Source organism: Ruditapes philippinarum, unplaced genomic scaffold, assembly GCF_026571515.1.
Source record: "Ruditapes philippinarum isolate M1 unplaced genomic scaffold, ASM2657151v2 ctg4930_1_1_1_1, whole genome shotgun sequence".
NCBI classification, from domain to species: Eukaryota; Metazoa; Mollusca; class Bivalvia; order Venerida; family Veneridae; genus Ruditapes; species Ruditapes philippinarum.
The window spans coordinates 48,656-66,850 of NW_026853012.1; the positions used below are offsets into that span (position 1 = coordinate 48,656).

Sequence of the window (18,195 nt, forward strand, 5' to 3'; positions counted from 1 at the left end):
CTAGGAAAAAGGGAACAGAAAGAATTAAAAGTACCTTAAACACAACAATGATGTTGAAATACTGAAGGATTTTCAAGGTCCCTAACTGAATGAACGAGGCGACTTTTTTAGGCCTCGACACGGCAAACACAAACAGGAGATAAAATAAAGAAGCCCTAAAGACATCACAATGGCCCAATTTTTAGAAAGGAAATAGTTAAGATAAAGATTGGAGATATGTAGTTACGCTAAACGATCTGCAGACATCCGATTGGTTATTATTTAGGATTCATGTAATGAATACAGTCTAGCTTAATCGTTGTTGAATTTGTACACCAGAAACAGTGCGACAATAATCAAGACCTGTACCTACACAATACTAGTAACTTGTGATGCAAGTCAATTTTGGATTATTTGAATATCCAGATAAAAACACACGTAATTAGGTACAAATAATTTAAGGTATGTGATTCTTTTTAAATCATTCTTATCACATTTTGCATTTACTCTTTTTGCTCATACTATTCCGGATCATTTACGTTTTAAGAACGCGTTTGTTTTATTCAGTCTTAACCTTCAAGGTTGAATTTTAGACGAGTGATAAAAGTGGTAGAGAAGTCAATAATGCTCAATGTCATAAGAGCGTCTCTACATTAGAAAAAAATATATATTAAACTTGCAAATATAGATACACTAAAAAATAGGAATTGTACATTACAGTTTTGCATTTTTTTTATTTCATTTAATTGTAATTATTATTATTATTATTATTATTATTATTATCATTATTATTAGTAGTAGTAGTATTATTATTATTAGTAGTAGTAGTAGTTTTATTTGTCTGACGATAAAATGTTTGAAAAACAAATATTTTAGGTTACAAACTTACATATGGAGGGAATTACCCGCCCGAAGTATTAGTATCTTTATGGTATGTTTAAATCTGAATGTTCCTAATCCATGTATGTTGATCATATTCTTATTCATGCACATAAGATTTGTCCATCATATACAGAAATACAAAATTATATATGTATCTATGCCATTGTAAGGAATATTATTGAAGATTGTCAATGCAGAAACTGCATTATCGCTTTTGACTTACTTGTAAGTATTGTGCAAAATGACGAAATATCATGTAGAAGTTGTATTTATAGAGATATGAACCATCTGTTTTATTAATGACATGTTGTAATTTGATAAATGAATGTAGAATATACCCACATTTCATTATAACCTTGACTTAATAATAAAACACGGTATAAGAACGTTACCAGTCTGCATATTTTTGACGAGTGGAAATAACACTGACGATTACTTTCTTTATATTTTTATGACCGTTATGGTTGTGTATTATTGCTTATTTTTAGTTAAAAAGACTTATTATGTTAAATTACTGATTAATCAGTCAATTAACAGATGCATGCGACATCAATTATGTCTTGTTTTATTATCATCATCATCATTATTATTATTATTATTATTATTATTATTATTATTATTATTATTATTATTATTATTATTATTATCATTAGTATTATTATAATTATTTAGTCTTTTATTCATACCAGAGAGCTTTCACGTTGCATCCTTAATATTTCAAATAATTACACAAATAGTAAACATTAAGTGAAATAATATATTAAATATTAATATATAAGTAATATGTAATTAAGCTTCAAGGATCGAATAAAGATAACATATCTTCTCGTCAATAAATTGTTTGGCCTTTTAACATTTGACGATTTGATTATAAAATGTAAAAGAACTCTACTGGACATTATGCTCCTTATATTAAGCACACTTTATAAATTTGATCGACCAATAAATATTGGTGTATTGAGGGTGTCTAGTGACACATCCGACCATGACTAATAAATTGATTGAGAATATTGCATAACTCTTTTTAAATCATAATCCGCTATGCTGAAGAAATATCGTCAACAAATTATTGTATCTTATAGGTATAACAAATAAAATTTTTACGACCTTCAAAAATGTATGTTGCAATAAATTTTCATTTTGGCAATATATAGGATTTGTAACAACATGATTCCTATATTTACTTCCAACAAGAATTTGTAACAGAGTTTCCAACGTTCCCCGCCTCGGGAAGTTTTATATGCAGCATAAAATTGTGTTATTTCAAAAGATTGAGGTATGGATCTCAAGACTTTCAGTCCAAAATTATGATCAATGCTAGATCTGCAATTGCAACAATAAATTTATTAAAGAAATAAAATTAAACACGGAATTTAAAAAATAAATTTTGACCTTTAATGTTGACCTTGACCTTGGATGTAGGGGTGCAGGTGTTGTGCATGGCATATTATTATATTATTGTAATTTTTAGTGTCAAGTATTTTTAAAATCCCTTGAACTATGAAGAAGTTATAGATCGGACACAAAATATACCCTATTTCAAACTATGTTAATCTTTGACCTCTAAGTGTGATCTGGAGGTAGGGACCCATGTTTTGTGCCTGATATATCGTTTTATTATTGTGATTATTTGTGCAAAGTATTTTTGAAATCCCTTAATCTATGAAAAAGCTATGGACTGGACACAAAATATACCCTATAACAGATTGTAAATCTTTGATCTCTAAGTGTGACCTTGACCTTGGAGGTAGGGACACAGGTGTTACGCATGACATATCATCTTATCATTGTGACTTTTTGTGCCAAGTATTTTTAAAATCCCTTGATCAATAAAGAAGTTATAGACGGACACAAAATATACCATATAACAGACTCTGGTAACTTTTGACCTCTAAGTGTGACCTTGACCTTGGAGGTAGGGCTGCAAGTGTTGTACTTGACATATCATCTTATTACTGTGACTTTTTTGTCCTAAGTTCTTTTAAAATTCCTTTGAACTATGAAGAAGTAAGAAAATATACCCTATAACAGACTATGTTAATTTTTGACCTCTGAGTGTGACCTTGACCTTGGAGGTAGGGACGCAGGTATTGCACTTGACATTTTGTCTTAATATAGTGACTATTTGTGCCAAGTATTTTCAAAATCCTTTGATCTTTGAAAAAGTTATGGACCGGACACAAAATATACCCTGTAACATACTATGTTAATCTTTGACCTCCAAGTGTGGATTTGACCTTCAAAGATAAGAATGTTATGGACCGGACACGACATATACCCTCAAATAGACAATGTTGACCTTGAATGAGCAAGTGCGACCTTGACCCTGGAGGTAGGGGTCTGGTTGTTGTGCATGACACATTGTCTTATTATAACAAATATTTGTGCCAAATTATTTCAAAATCCTTTGATAAATGACATACGTTAGATAAGTTATGGACCGGACACGAAAGTGTGACGAACGGATGGACGGACGGATGGACAGATGGACGGAACCTATTTCTATATCCCCCTTTTTTCTCCGAAAAGGCGGGGGACAATAATATGGCAATAGTGGCTGTACACAAATTTCCAGTTTGTCTTTAATAATGTAACAGTGACGTTGGATTTAGTGTACGCTTAAGTTAGGAAAATGTCGTTGAAAAAGGTAAAACGGGTCTTAAAAGATCTCGACATACAACAGTAGATTTACTAATGAATGATAAATGCCAAGAAGGTGAAATTAGTAAAATCATCGGAATTCCATCAAATGAAACATTCTTTTACGAGTCGTTTTGAATTCACAACTTGTCTTTCTCAAGTTTACATCAGACGTAAAAGGAATTGCCATATAAAAGTATTTATGTTATATAAACCGGTAATGATTTATTTTTGTGCTTATTTGTGTGTAGTTTAAGTAGTTAAAGTACAGTCCACAAGTATTTCGTAACTAGATTTCATGCAATATTTGTGCATGTATGCATTCCGTAACGTGAATGCTTAAGAGCTAATAATCTTGATAGATTATGGATGAAAATACTTTCGATAAAGAATTAATCGTAATAAAGAAAATCAGCGAAATGTCTAAGAAAATCCTTCAATTTGTTATTAAGGCTAATTGTGAATTTCAAAACGAAATCAGATATAATGCAATGAAATGAATTTCTTTTCCACAAAAATGAGAAAAATATCATTGAAAATAGATAATAGAAGTATTTGTAATTTCCTACAAATACTTATGATACATATGGTCTTTTCCAGTCTAATAACTATGTAGTAGAACTTTTTTAAATAATGGAAGTTTTCAAGGTATATACGCGTCTACCATTGTGCGCATTAGATAGATAATTTAATTTAAATGTGTTAAGTTTACTGAAATGTATAATGATAACATCTCTGACAATTAAATAGCATGTTTGTCTAAGGCACACCTCAAGTATGTACTAATTCCACAGAGCATGATAATCTTTCAGGTTTTTTTTTGTTGTTTTTTTTTACAAAAGAAAGTTACACTTTCGCAACTATTATTTGATAACATAATATGTTATTTCCCTTGCATTGAAACAGATATTAGTATACATTTGTGTTAGAAAAGCAGTCATTACCAAAATGTTTGTATGTAAACGATTTATTGTAAAATTAATGTTAAAGCATACATTATGTTAAATTACTGATTAATCAGTCAATTAACAGATGCCCGGGACATCAATTGTGTCTTGTGTTTTGGTTGCTGTTGTTGTTGTTTTTTTTAGCAAAAAAATATATATTCTAGAATATTACTACAATAAGTATGTGCCTAATTATACAACAGTTGTTTTATTATTTTTCAATTATAGACTGGTGAAACAGGTAGGTATATTTGAAAAAGTCTGAGGCAATAAGAACGTAGATACATGATTATTAGACGAAAAAAGCTTTGAGGTAGAGAGGAATGACATGAATATATATGTTCATATGATTATCTGTAAGGAATAATTCTTATAAATATTGTGATACAAATTGTCAAACTGGTATTGTTTTTCTTACTTCGATGAAGAAGAGTATCATGGTATATTTGTAATATACTATTTTTTTCTCCTTTCTTTTGACAATCAGTATTATGGATAGGACAGAGTTTACGAAAAGCTATTTAAAGAAGACATATTGTGTAAGTACAATGCCAAAACTAAATTAGGTGAAATGCAAGAAATAAAAGTTTTACAAAGATTCCATAACAAAGTATTTCTCAATTTTGATTCAATTAGTCATTTTTCCTTGCGTATTTTTCATTATTTTTATCTTTTATTGATTAGTTGAAGTCCAATGATCCGTTACAGTTATTCCACGGGGTTTACGTGTATATTTTTATATATCATAAATAAGAAAATTGATGAAATTAAATTTCAATAATGCTTGCCAGTATATAATCAAATGTATGTTTTAGAGATAGAAAATAACGATGTTTAGTTTGTTATTTATAAAGATTTTAAATGGAAATTAGAGGATTTCGTTAGGCACAATAATATTTCTATAAGTACCACTGGTTTATATTATACCTTCTTACTCTCAATGTCCCGGGTAAGTTTCAAGAAATATAAATGTAATTTAAAAGCTTCCTAACATTAAAACTGGCATAAATGAAAAGTATTGACTCACATATCTTTGACAACCATGTTTCGGGGGTAAAGTCCGTTCTATAACTGAGAGAAACTATTTTGTGTTCCTTTTCTAACTAAGAACAGAAGAAAATAAATTGCATTGTTTGTGCTGTCTTATTCAATTATTAACTTATGTTTTGCAATTTCATGGAAAAGAGTTAAAACGCGGCATAAATGTTCAGATCACCAGAATCTAAGGTTCAGGGTGAGCTATTAGTATCAAAGGGGATGCTCCGGCGTCCGGCGCCCATCGTCATGCAACAACATTCATATTCTTGGCAAATTTACTTCAGATCTAATCTCGTGTACCCTTTTGACAGTCGTACTTACATTTGCTCATATCAATACAATTGGCCCCTTTTAAGGGACAACAGAGCTAAAATGGAAAAACCCTCAAACTTCTTTTTCTAATGAACTAATTTATGCATAAATGAATGATCACCGAACTTTGTGTAAAGTTTTCTTATAGTATGTTATCAAATTTCTTCAAATAAATTTGATTGGTCCTCTTTGGAGCTTCTTGAGCTAAATAAAGATTGTTTAAACATCTTCTTCTACTGAACTAATTAACTGAATATCACCAAACTTTGTTTGTAGCATTCTGAGGTTGTCTTTTATCTGCTTTGCTCACATCAATTTGATTGGCCCTTTTAAGTGGCCCCTAAAGCTAAAAGTTGAAAAAAACGCTTATTGATGTATTATCACCTCATTTTGTCTGTTGCATTCTGAGATGGTATGTTACCAAATTTATTCAGATTTATTTGATTTGCCCAATTAAGGGGCCTCTGGAGCTAAAAATAGAACTTCAAACATCTTCTCCTACTTCAAACATCTTTTACTGAACTAATTGATGGATGATCAATGAAAAATGTCTGTGGCATTCTTGGGTAGTATTTTATCAAATTAATATGATTGATCACTTTTAGGGCCCGCTAAAGCTAACATTACAACAAAAACATAAAATGTCTTCTTTTATTGAACTAATTGATGGATGATCACAAAAATTGTCTGAACTATTCTTCGATACTCTTTTATCAAATGTTCTCATATTAATATGATTAGCCATTTTACAGGCTGCTTAGCTTAAAGTATGAATAACCTTTAAACATCTTCTTCTTTTGACCTAATTCATGGATGATCTCCAAACTTTGTTTTTAGCATTCGCAGAAGGTCTGCTCTCACAATTGTTCATATAGTAATTTGATTGGCTCTTTTAAGGGGCCTACTTCATAACAAGTCCTTCATCAAGCACATAGAGACCACATACCCTCGTGACAAATCCTGTTATAATTTAAACTGAGATAAATCGCTGTCTATCAAATAGCGACAGACCGCGCATCTTTCGTCTGGTCGTCTCCAAACTCGAGTACGCTTATCATATGTTGATAAGTCGAACCTAATATTGTCAATGAAAACCACATAATCCAAATCTCGAAAATCGCCAGGATAATCGTTTCTGAAATTTTAACTCACGTATTGTATTGTAAAATATCGAATAGACGTAATTACTGCAGTGTCGATGCAGAATGTGAACCTTTGATAATTGTTATAAGCAGTGTAATACAATCGATATCCTGTAAGTAACATGTTGACATTTCATAATTATATAACATGTTCATTGTCAAAATTGCGAAAAAGCTTCAGGTTTTATTTATGTTGACCTTGTATTAATGAATAACATCTTGTTCTGACACAATTGAAAACTTACTTAATATGATATCTCATGTTTCAACTTAGTTTGCCATGGCTGAGTAACTTTTTGTTTTAATTTCAAAATGTATACATTTATGATTTAGCAGTTTTTCTGCCAGGTTACGATTTTCTAAATAAAAAAAGTATTGACAAAAAAAGAATCGCATCAATTACAACCCCATGTTCTGAATAGCCTAACATTGTTAAAACTGTTAAAGTTGGAACAGTGTTTGCATTTGATACTCCGTACGACCAATTTTTCGCTGGGCAGTTACATTGACCGTTTTAATCAGTCTGATTTCGACCTATAATTTTTATTCTTTATGTTCTTATTCCTGTCGTTTCATTTAGTTTATTTTGTTCCATGTAGCCTTTATCTGCGGTGTTTTATGTCTCTTCTTTAACCGTCTTATATTCTAAATATATTCGATAGAAATGTTATGTTTGCCTTGTGCCTACAATGTGTTATGTGTTTTATGCGTTATTCGTTCAAAATATTTGTTTTTAAAAGTTATATGTAGATATTTACACTTTGTTTCCCATATCAAATATGGAAATATGACCTGTGTTAAAATTTTAAAGTTAAATGATTATTAGATCTGCAGTTGTTCTATTAGTAAATAAAACAGCCGTAATGGTAAATGACATCATTGCAAAATTGGTTTAGAGAATATTTCTTTAAATTTATATCCTGGAGTTTTTTTTTCTCAAATGAATTATAATGTACATTTGTTACATCACAGATTTTAAGTTATTCGTGATCTCGTTATTTTGGACAGCATTTATACCTCATTTAGTTCTTGTGTAAAAGAAACTCAATAAGTTTTTATGTCAGAAAATGTTCGCTAGAAAATGTAATAAGTTACATGCGTTACGTAAGTTTTAATTCAGCAAATATTAGAACAGAAACAGTAACTATACGTAAATACTTAGGAAATTCATATGTGAGCAAATGTTTGGTAAAACGTGTTTAAATGACTTTAGTTAAAACTAAGCAAATATTAAGTGTCAGAACGAAAGTAAAACGTTCCCCTGATGTGTGTGAGTAAAAAATATATATGCGTATATCAACTAACTTAAATTAATCGCATATTAGGTACAGACATCGGCATCATTAATTATACACGTCCTTTAAGCCTTGGTAAAAAAAAGAAGAAAAAAAGACTTATGTGAAGGATATTATAGATAAGCATTTACAACGTTGAATGGAATGCTTATCTTTGCGTCTATATATTTCAAGTGTATTTTTATGCTCAAAGTAACTGTTCAATCTTAACAATATGGTCATTTTTTTACAACAACTATTCTGTTTTATATACATGTTTTTTGTGCTGCACTATAAAATTTACTTACTGATTTGTGAGTAGGGAGGAGGTTAACACTCAGCATTTGTAAAATATTAAACATCTAAGTTTTAAGCGTATTGCAGTGCATGTAAGTGTTATACTTGAAAAGAAAGGTTAAATGCGCGGTCAACAAGGGAGAGGACATTTACTTAACGCATCCCCAAATATTTTTTTACAACACAGACACACAGCGGGGCAACCGACAAACAGGAGGGTACATCAGAAGGACTTAACAAAGAAGGGGTGAAAAAAATTGAAAATAATTTTCATAAATCTGTTTTAATCAAGGATTATAATGGACAGAAAGGTGATATTAAATGAGATTTATACAATGCTAGGGGGTGGTATCCTCTCATGTGAATCTGTTTAGTATTGTTGTTAAAATCAAATACAAGAATATTAGATAACTGTCCAAAAATTGATTCAAATGCAGTAACAGCAACTGCCAAAAAGATGTCTCAACAGATAATGTTAGAAATTCATGAGAGATTGCATCTAGGAATCTCGTCAAGGCTTTATCAGCGCCATTTGCCAGTTCATAACAGATAGCATTAAATTGGTTTCAGCTATGAGCTCTTTAGATAGAAATCGATATCAGTCAGTTGGCCTAAACGTGTAAATTTTAATTGAGCTGGCTCACGTTTATGTAAAGTAAAAATCTTATTTGTAATCGTTTTTTGAGCCAGATTGTATGATAAAATAATCTTAATCAGAGGAATATATTCATGTATATATAATGCTATGTAAAGCATCAATGTAATGGGTAACAGTCATTATCAGTCGATTGCACAAGTGAGTTTGCAAAGTGGGCTATATAAATATATATAAAAAAGTCATCTTTTTAATATCGACTTCATTTAATAGCCTCTCATTCACTTGTCTTCGAGACAAAGTAAATTATTGATCAATATTTTTATTATCTAGAAAATATGGGTGTCGATATACAAACGTATCGGGCAAGAATTGGTACTTACAGTCATTTCCGTGGCAGTGATGTAACAACCGTTCCCAACATAAGTGATGAATTGAAAACTGTAGGATGTGTGTTATTCATCGGAATCCTTTTAATGATTGCTGGAATTGAACTAAATCCAGGGCCGAAGGAGGAAGGTATTTGCTTAACTTATAGGACCGTAAATCACGACCGGCAAACTGTCGCTCCACTTCAAAATTGTCGTGTACGGTAAAACGAGCGTACGGCATTTCCGAAATAGAGCGGAAGGCCGATTTAAACGGATAATTGTAAGTGTTGTTTATGTTTTTGTCTTGATAATAAGTTGTATTTTTTCGAAAAACGAATATATATTCATGTGTATATATAACGGAAAAGTTCCCCCATGCTTTGATATAATTTTCTTTTTGTTACAGCTTAGATCATTGGAAGCCTAAATCAGTCCTACACGGAACTACATTTTCCGTTTTTCGAAAAAATACAACTTAAATGAATAACAAGACAAAAACATAAACAATTTTCCGTTTACTTCGGCCTTCCGCTCTATCTCGGAAATTCCGCTCGCTCGTTTTACCGTACACCACAATTTTGAAGTGGAGCGACAGTTTGCCGGGCGTGTAATTGATGTTAGATAAATATGTGATAACGTCTGCCATGTGAACGTAATTTTGATACATTTTATGTAGTTGTCGATAAACAAACAAATTAACACTTTAAGATTTGTGTTTTTACAAATGATTTATTCAATATTTTAAACGGTCAATTTCTAAGAGTCTTCCCGTAATGACCGTTCTGTTAATACCTTGAAGAATGACAACTTTATTATCTATTTTATTTAAAGTATTTTACAAATCTGTTTTATTTTTGTACCATGAGCCGGAAATTATACTCAATATAGTTTTTGTTCTTTTTCTATTGTCTAAATATATTTAGTCAAAATGAAATGTCCAGATAACTGTATTACTTAAATGCACATATTAAATCATCTATAATCACGGTCAATTGATGCATCAAAATGTAAAAAATATCAATCAAGTACAATTAAAACCATACGATGCTTTGATGGACAATGTAAATTTTACTGGATTCAATTGTAGAAATCATCTGCAGTTCATTTAAGGATACGTTGCACCGTTTAGCCAACTACACATATATGAAGATTCAAAGATTTTTAAAGTAGATGTTTAATGCAATCGCAACTTTTCGGTCCTTTCCGTCAATCTTCAAGGTTAAGATATGGAATTTCGGTCTAACCGACGCTAAGAAAATAAACATTATATAAATAGATGACTTAATGCTTGCAGTTTTGTTTACTATTTTTGTTCCAATATATAGTAAAATCAACCAAAAATAAGTAAATTAAGAGCTATAAAGAAAAATAGTACATAATTTCAATACTTAATGAAACCGAAAGTACAAACTATCTGACATTAACTTGTATTGTTTATTTAACTGCATCAATGGGCATTTTTCAAATGGTTAAGAATGTCTGCAAGTTACGTAATGTATCATTCTATTATGTGGCAAAGATAGTTTGAATCATTCATTTAAATGCAATACACTTAAAGATACGTAACAGAGTTTCGACAACTTGACATATATGAAGATCCACTATATCTACCGTTTAAATCGTTAAATCTTTATTATGTCAAGTTATATGAAAATTGCAGGCTCTGTTTTATTCTGTCTCTGTTTAAAATTATGTTGATTTGAACTTAATAACAATTGCTTGGAATAATTGTGTAAAATTCCATTTAATAAACCATCCATAAGAACGCTGCATGAGCGTTCATGCCGCTTAAAAGTACTCAGAAGACGTGCAGCCAATGCTATGGACGTCTATTTGATACTACAAACATGATTATACCAAAAAAAAAACTACTTGTCATATCACGCAATGTTAAAACAACAAGAATATAAAAATTACAGTATTCATTCATTCAAATCCAAGTGTAAGTAAAATACCTGTTTAACAATCGTTTTCTGTTGAATTTATTTTTCTTTCATTCAAAATCCAAAACCTGGAAACGTTACAATTTATTTGAACAGAATTACTGTCATAAATGTATCCAAAGTGTCTTTAACAACCAACATCTCTTTCTGTAATAATGCCGGATTTGCCCATATAAAAATCTGTAAACAAAGTGATCCCTCGGAAGCATTAATCCCTCGGAAGCATTAATGATAATGAATAAGTGCAACATCCCTCACGCCCCCTAGCACCAGATTGAGCTGTACTAAATTCTCAACACTTAATAGTTCTGGCATCAATGATCCCGAAGGACCAGAAAAAATATAAAAACACTGAAGTGAAGTACGGCGCAACATTTTACAGCTGCCACACAACACTTAACACCTGCTGTTGTGAAGTATAAAAATCTGGAGACAAAGTAATCCCTCGGAAGCATTAATCACAACAAAATTACATAAGAAGTGCAGACCCGGTTTGATTGAGTCTGTACATGAGGGATAATAGATAAGTGCAACATCCCTCACGCCCCCTAGCACCGGCTTGAGCTGTACTCAATTCTCAACACTTAATAGTTCTGGCATCAATGATCCCGAAGAACCAGAAAAATATAACAACACTTAAGTGAAGTACGGGGACACTTTTTACAGCTGCTACACAGCACTTGACACCTGCTGTTGTGAAGTATAAAAATCTGGAATGAAAGTGATCCCTCGGAAGCATTAATCACAACAAAATACCATAAATATTGCAGACTCGGTTTGATTGAGTCTGTACATGAGGGATAATGAATAAGTGTAACATCCCTTACGCCCCCAGCACATGCTTGAGCGGTACTCAATTCTCAACACTTAATAGTGCTGGCATGCATCAATGATCCCGAAGAACCAGAAAAATATAACAACACTGAAGTGAAGTACGGGGCAACTTTTTACAGCTGCCACACAACACTTGACACCTGCTGTTGTGAAGTATAAAAATCTGGAAAGAAAGTGATCCCTCGGAAGCATTAATCACAACAAAATTACATAAGAATTGCAGACTCGGTTTGATTGAGTCTGTACATGAGGGATAATGAATAAGTGCAACATCCCTCACGCCCCCTAGCACCGGCTTGAGCGGTACTCAATTCTCAACACTTAATAGTGCTGGCATCAATGATCCCGAAGAACCAGAAAAATATAACAACACTGAAGTGAAGTACGGGGCAACTTTTTACAGCTGCCACACCACACTTGACACCTGCTGTTGTGAAGTATAAAAATCTGGAAAGAAAGTGATCCCTCGGAAGCATAAATCACAACAAAATTACATAAGAATTGCAGACTCGGTTTGATTGAGTCTGTACATGAGGGATAATAGATAAGTGCAACATCTCTCACTCCCCCTAGCATCGGCTTGAGCGGTACTCAATTTTCAACACTTAAAACTTATTTTTACGCTATCTTTTACAAAATGTGAATAGCCAATTCAAATCATGTATCATAGTTAGCTTTAGAGTCTTTCATTTAACATACTAAATATATACAAAAACACCATGTGTGAAACTTAGTTGCTCAAATCTAGCGTACTTTGTAAAATCTAGTGGAATTTTTAATTGTGAATTAATAATGAGTACATGAATGGATACATATGACTTCCTTATGTTGTTATGTCTGATTTATTTAATAATAATAATAATAATCAAGACATATCATTTGTACAATAAGTGCTTGATATTGTTATGCTATTGTAAACCCATGTGTTTCGTTAATAACTTCGTTACTTGCTCATCAATATATAAGTAAGTCTGGTTTTACGAATGCAAAAAATTGTTTGAAAATTTATAATAACTACCATATATTTATTGATTTTTCAGAAAGAATAAATGTTACTTCCGCAAAGACATCACGTATTAAAATTTCTCAGTTAAAGAAAACTATCAATAAAGAGGTGCTTAAATCATTTTTCGAAAACGAACAGAATTGCGGCGGACAAGTTAAAAATATTAAATTTGACAACAAAACCCAAAGTGCCATCATCGAGTTTGAAAACAATTCAGGTGAGAATCATTTAGTATAATTTAATATGATATCATTCAAATGACCATTTACTTGGTTATATTATTGGTAGTTAAACAGGTTGCTGATCTGAGATACTGATAAATTAAAAAAAGGTAAATAGTAAATCTAACAATTCAAAATTTGTCCTAAACATATGTACAAATTTGCTATAATTGTTATATTCTAATGCAGGTACCAATAGGAATAAGAAATGACATAAAAAAACTTGATATTTCTGTAAGAGACGATAGCTGAGATTTTTTACCTATAAGCTTTTCTTCAACGTATAACCGATTGTCAAATAAATTCAAGCATTGCATATTCTTTGGTGTATATTGTTATGCAACTGGTTGTCCGTCCGTCTTTTATCAGTTGTAATGTCCGGTCTACATTTTTTGAACCAGTGAAATGAAATAAAAACTACATTGCGGAAATGTTAACCATGGTTAACATGTTAAGAAGTTCAGAGCACAGGTTTGACCTTTTGCAGGTCAGTGTCCCACTTGTGTATTAATTTCAAAATTGTTGTTTCAGTTCTGTACCTTAAGAAAGAAAGAAATCAAAATTTGTTTGCCAGAATTATTATATATAATGAAACAGTGTGCAGAACAGACGTTCGGGCTTCCTGAGATGAAATAAGCCCGACCCCGGGATTGCTTAATTTATACTGACTTATATAGATAATCACATATAAGTGTCACTGTGTAAAACTACAATGTCTTAGATATTTAGCAATTAGACCTTTACAAAACTGATATGAATCATGCCCTTTGGTTCTATATTGACTACATCCCAGGGTCTCTTAATTTATGTAGACATGTATAGAAAAAAAAACACTTCTGAAACCAATAAAATTAAAATTCTCAGCTTAAATAGGTAATTGCAATGTAACATCACTTAGTCCATCACAAAATAACTGGTATAAGTCAAACCGCTTCGATCAAATTGACACCACCCGGGGAGGGGGTCACTTTGTTAATATAGTTGTGTGTAGGAAAACACATTTAAGCCTTATTTTTGTGAAACTAGATATTTGACAAATAGCATTGCCTCGTTGGCCTCATCAAAAACTGGTATAAGTCATGCCCCTTGGGTAAATGTTGGCTCACCCCTGGGATCACTTATTATTATAAGTGCCAATTATTTATAGCTTAGATAATCAGCATGAAGCATTACCTTTTAAATGTCTGAAAAATTAAGATTAATCATGCTCCTGGTGTCAACAATACAAGAAAGGAAGAAATAAATAAAAATTTCTAGTTTGCTCCAAGTGCTATTTTAATTAATAAACTTTATCTGAGCTCCAATTATCATCTCGAATTTCCATAGGATAAGAGCAGTTACATAGTGACCCACAATTTTCTGATAATAGGTCAGTAGCTGTCCCACTTCTGTTTCACATGAACATAATTGCACAATTTGTTTTTTTAATATATTGTTCTATAGTATCACACATTTTAATACATTTTCACTTTATGCCTAGTGAAAAAATGCCTAGTGTTTAGAAAGCTTGTTGTGACAACGGTTGTTTCCCCTGCCAGTCTCCCTATATTCATACACACGTTGACATTTTCAAATTTCGTGCTTGTCAATAGGAAATATTATCAATTATCTTGCCTACATAGTTTCAAAATGCATATACATTCGCATCGATAAAGTGTTGTTCTTCATGTTTTCTAATTTGTTGTTCCAGAACGATTTTACTAAACAAATGTTTGACCCATAAACCTCACACCTCTAACTAGTGTAAATATTTGAAGAACTAAGTGATGAAGTCGTTGTATAAATAAATTTTGCGTTTTAATTAATGACTTGTAAAGTAAATGACAAAATTATTATTGCCGTATTCGATTTGTTGTTTTTAAATAACATGTCCTTTACTTTATACTTGTTGCATTGATGCATAATTTTCTTTTCAGCTGTAAATAGAATATTGGACAACAAACCGTTAAAAATTGATGGAATAGAAGTTGAAGTAGATAACCTTGGTGAGTTTTAAAAGGTTGTTGTAAAGAGAAAAATATTGTTCAAAGTTCATTGTTGACGACATCTTTACTAAACATTCAAAAAGTGATAGGCCTTTTTCTTTGGAAATTGATCATACAAATTAACGAAATATTAAAGCTGAAAAAGATATTATACTACAAGACATTTGACATAGCTGACGATAGTATGTAGCAGCGACAATCCATATTATACCTTCCTTTTTTCTTTCATACTATGTTTTAGCGGCGAGTAAATAATGATGTTTCAATGTAGCCACTCAACTTCTAACATGGACAAGAATATAAATATTTCAAGCAAGAATTTCCGCTAAATTTATATTTCTTTTTTATGCTTTGTACTCGAAAAATTGTAACTGTGTTGACGTAGAAACAATTCACAACTACTAACGTACATGTCAGGGGTATTCTCGTCTTAGAACACGATTATTTAATGATATATTAATATATGTTTACACAAATTCAGTATTCTCTAACTCTATTAGATGAAACAAATGCAATTACTTTTAATTTACATTTCGTCAGTGTTTCTTTTAAAACGGCAAAATGTTTTACGTAGGAAATAAGATAAATACATTGTATAACTAACTGCTGACGGATACCAAATCTGCTTTTCAAAAGAATTCATCGTAATTTATATTATAAGCAACATGGATATTTAGAATTGATCACAACTCTTTGTCTTCCTCTTTTATTTAAATCTGTTAAACTTTTATGTTTTGTAAAATTCATATTAACGGATAAAAAAGTAATAAAACAAATGTTTTAATAAGGAGAGGGCATTTATAGGCTTGCATAGATTATTTTCTGGTGTAATTGACTGTATTTATACTTTGTTAAGGTTATTGTTAATATACGTTAACTTTCAAAGAAAACAATTAAAGTTTCTTATATTCAATCTAAAAGAAAATCATAAGATGTATACCATTTTATCACTTGATACCCATTGTATGAATGAAATGTTGATTAACATTTTATTTGAAAAAGTACATGACAGTATAGGTGCACAAATCGATTATGCGTACGATGCCCAAGGAGATGAAACAACCGATCAACAGTTTGATTATGACGATGAACATGCGAAGCTTTTAAGCGCTGGTATGATTATTTATAATTTCATGGATTTTATTTAAAAATATAATATGCGCAAAATAAGAAAAAAATTATAATTGTTACACAGTGTCTTTGTAAATATGAAAAAAGCGTGCTTTAACTTCACATAAAATTGATATGTTGTTTTAAATTCTGCATACTATTTGAATATACTGTGCCTTTTAAAAACCTAGCATGTTTTAAATAAAGGAACAACTTTTTGTTCTGTAATAGAGAATGCAGCTTCTGGCAAAATCTAAAAACAAGCTTAAATGCTTGATTTGACAGCAGATACTATTTATACAACCTGATTTTCATGGAAAATATGATATTGAAGCAAAATAGTTACTTTCTATAATCAAAGTTAAATGCATTTGATTGTGCACTTATGAATCAGTTATTGCACAGATATGAGAGACTTGAAAAAGGTCATATATTTAGCAACACATCTATGACGTATATCAACATGGCCCAATGTTAAAAATCAAACATTTTTTTTTCATGAAAATATGTTTGTATTATGAATAGTACTGATACTGTTTGGACTTTATAAAGGCGTTTTGGCATTATCATTGTGGGAATAATGTATTCTTGGTAGTTTGATATAACTTTTCTAACTTGTAAAGTTTTGTTAATAGTTTCATGGAAAGTAGCCCGCACGTGACACGTAAGATTTTATGATAAATAAAAAACATATGTTTGATATAGAAATGCGCTTTATTGCATGTGCTTTCTGTAATTTATTACCTATTTTAAGAAAATGCACTTTTTTGCGAGCGGTAAAACGGATGCACACTTTCCTTAACTTTAACTTTTCTTTCAAGATGGAAGGCATATATAACATACTAAGGCCCAATATGTTATTTATCCCCTCCACGGTATATCTTGCATCTTCATCATTTAATGCTTTGATAGTGCTGATGTCTTTTTCAGAAGTAGCGGAAATTGGCCGCCAAGGGCGGGATCATCATATCACTAGTTTTACCTTCTCACACCTGACAATTGTACGATATGGAAGGGCATTTTCCCAATAAACTTAATCTAGACCCGTTTTGATTTCTGCCGCGCGTTTATCCAATATCCCATGAATTTTGTAATCAGCTCTTTGCTCCTCTCTCAAATCAAAATGTAACTCAGCCATGTTTACAACCAGTATAAAGGAACGCATGTCTTAATGATCTGCTAGTTTTTGCACAAACAAATCATGCGAAATGTTAAATAGAGTAGTTGCCACTTAAAATATGCCCCTCGTATATTTTTTTAAACAACTTATACTCTGTGTATGATTTGCATGTTAATTAAAATTTCAGTCGCTGAAGCCTCTCAAAATGACAATGAAAGTCCACAAATCGGTAATGATGGTGAAAGCCTCGGAGATGAAACCATCGATCAACGTTGTGGCTCCGATTTTGAATATGCAAATGAATCAGAAACTGGTTTGTTGTTCATGAAGTGTTCATGGCTTTGCTTGCTTAATTTTTAAGAAGAATTTTGTATTATTTCCTTAAATACATTTTGCAGAACTACTTTAAATCATTTTTATTTAATGCAAATATCCTGATAACTAACAAAAACAATAAAGTTAGGTTTCGTGTCGGTCGTCATATCTTGTCGAAATTTAA

General features: G+C 31.4%; 1 protein-coding gene across 1 annotated transcript in view; it reads left to right on the forward strand.

The window, feature by feature from the left end:
• The first annotated feature begins 278 nt into the window (after positions 1-278).
• LOC132731505 (interferon-induced very large GTPase 1-like) overlaps positions 279-18,195 on the forward strand; it is a 31,653-nt gene continuing 13,736 nt past the window's right edge. The window contains exons 1-6 of the mRNA XM_060717702.1: positions 279-441; positions 9,440-9,625; positions 13,295-13,477; positions 15,398-15,466; positions 16,469-16,579; positions 17,884-18,009. Coding sequence (XP_060573685.1) covers positions 9,445-9,625; positions 13,295-13,477; positions 15,398-15,466; positions 16,469-16,579; positions 17,884-18,009 — 670 coding nt within the window. The 5' untranslated portion in view covers positions 279-441; positions 9,440-9,444. The remainder of the gene's footprint in view (positions 442-9,439; positions 9,626-13,294; positions 13,478-15,397; positions 15,467-16,468; positions 16,580-17,883; positions 18,010-18,195) is intronic.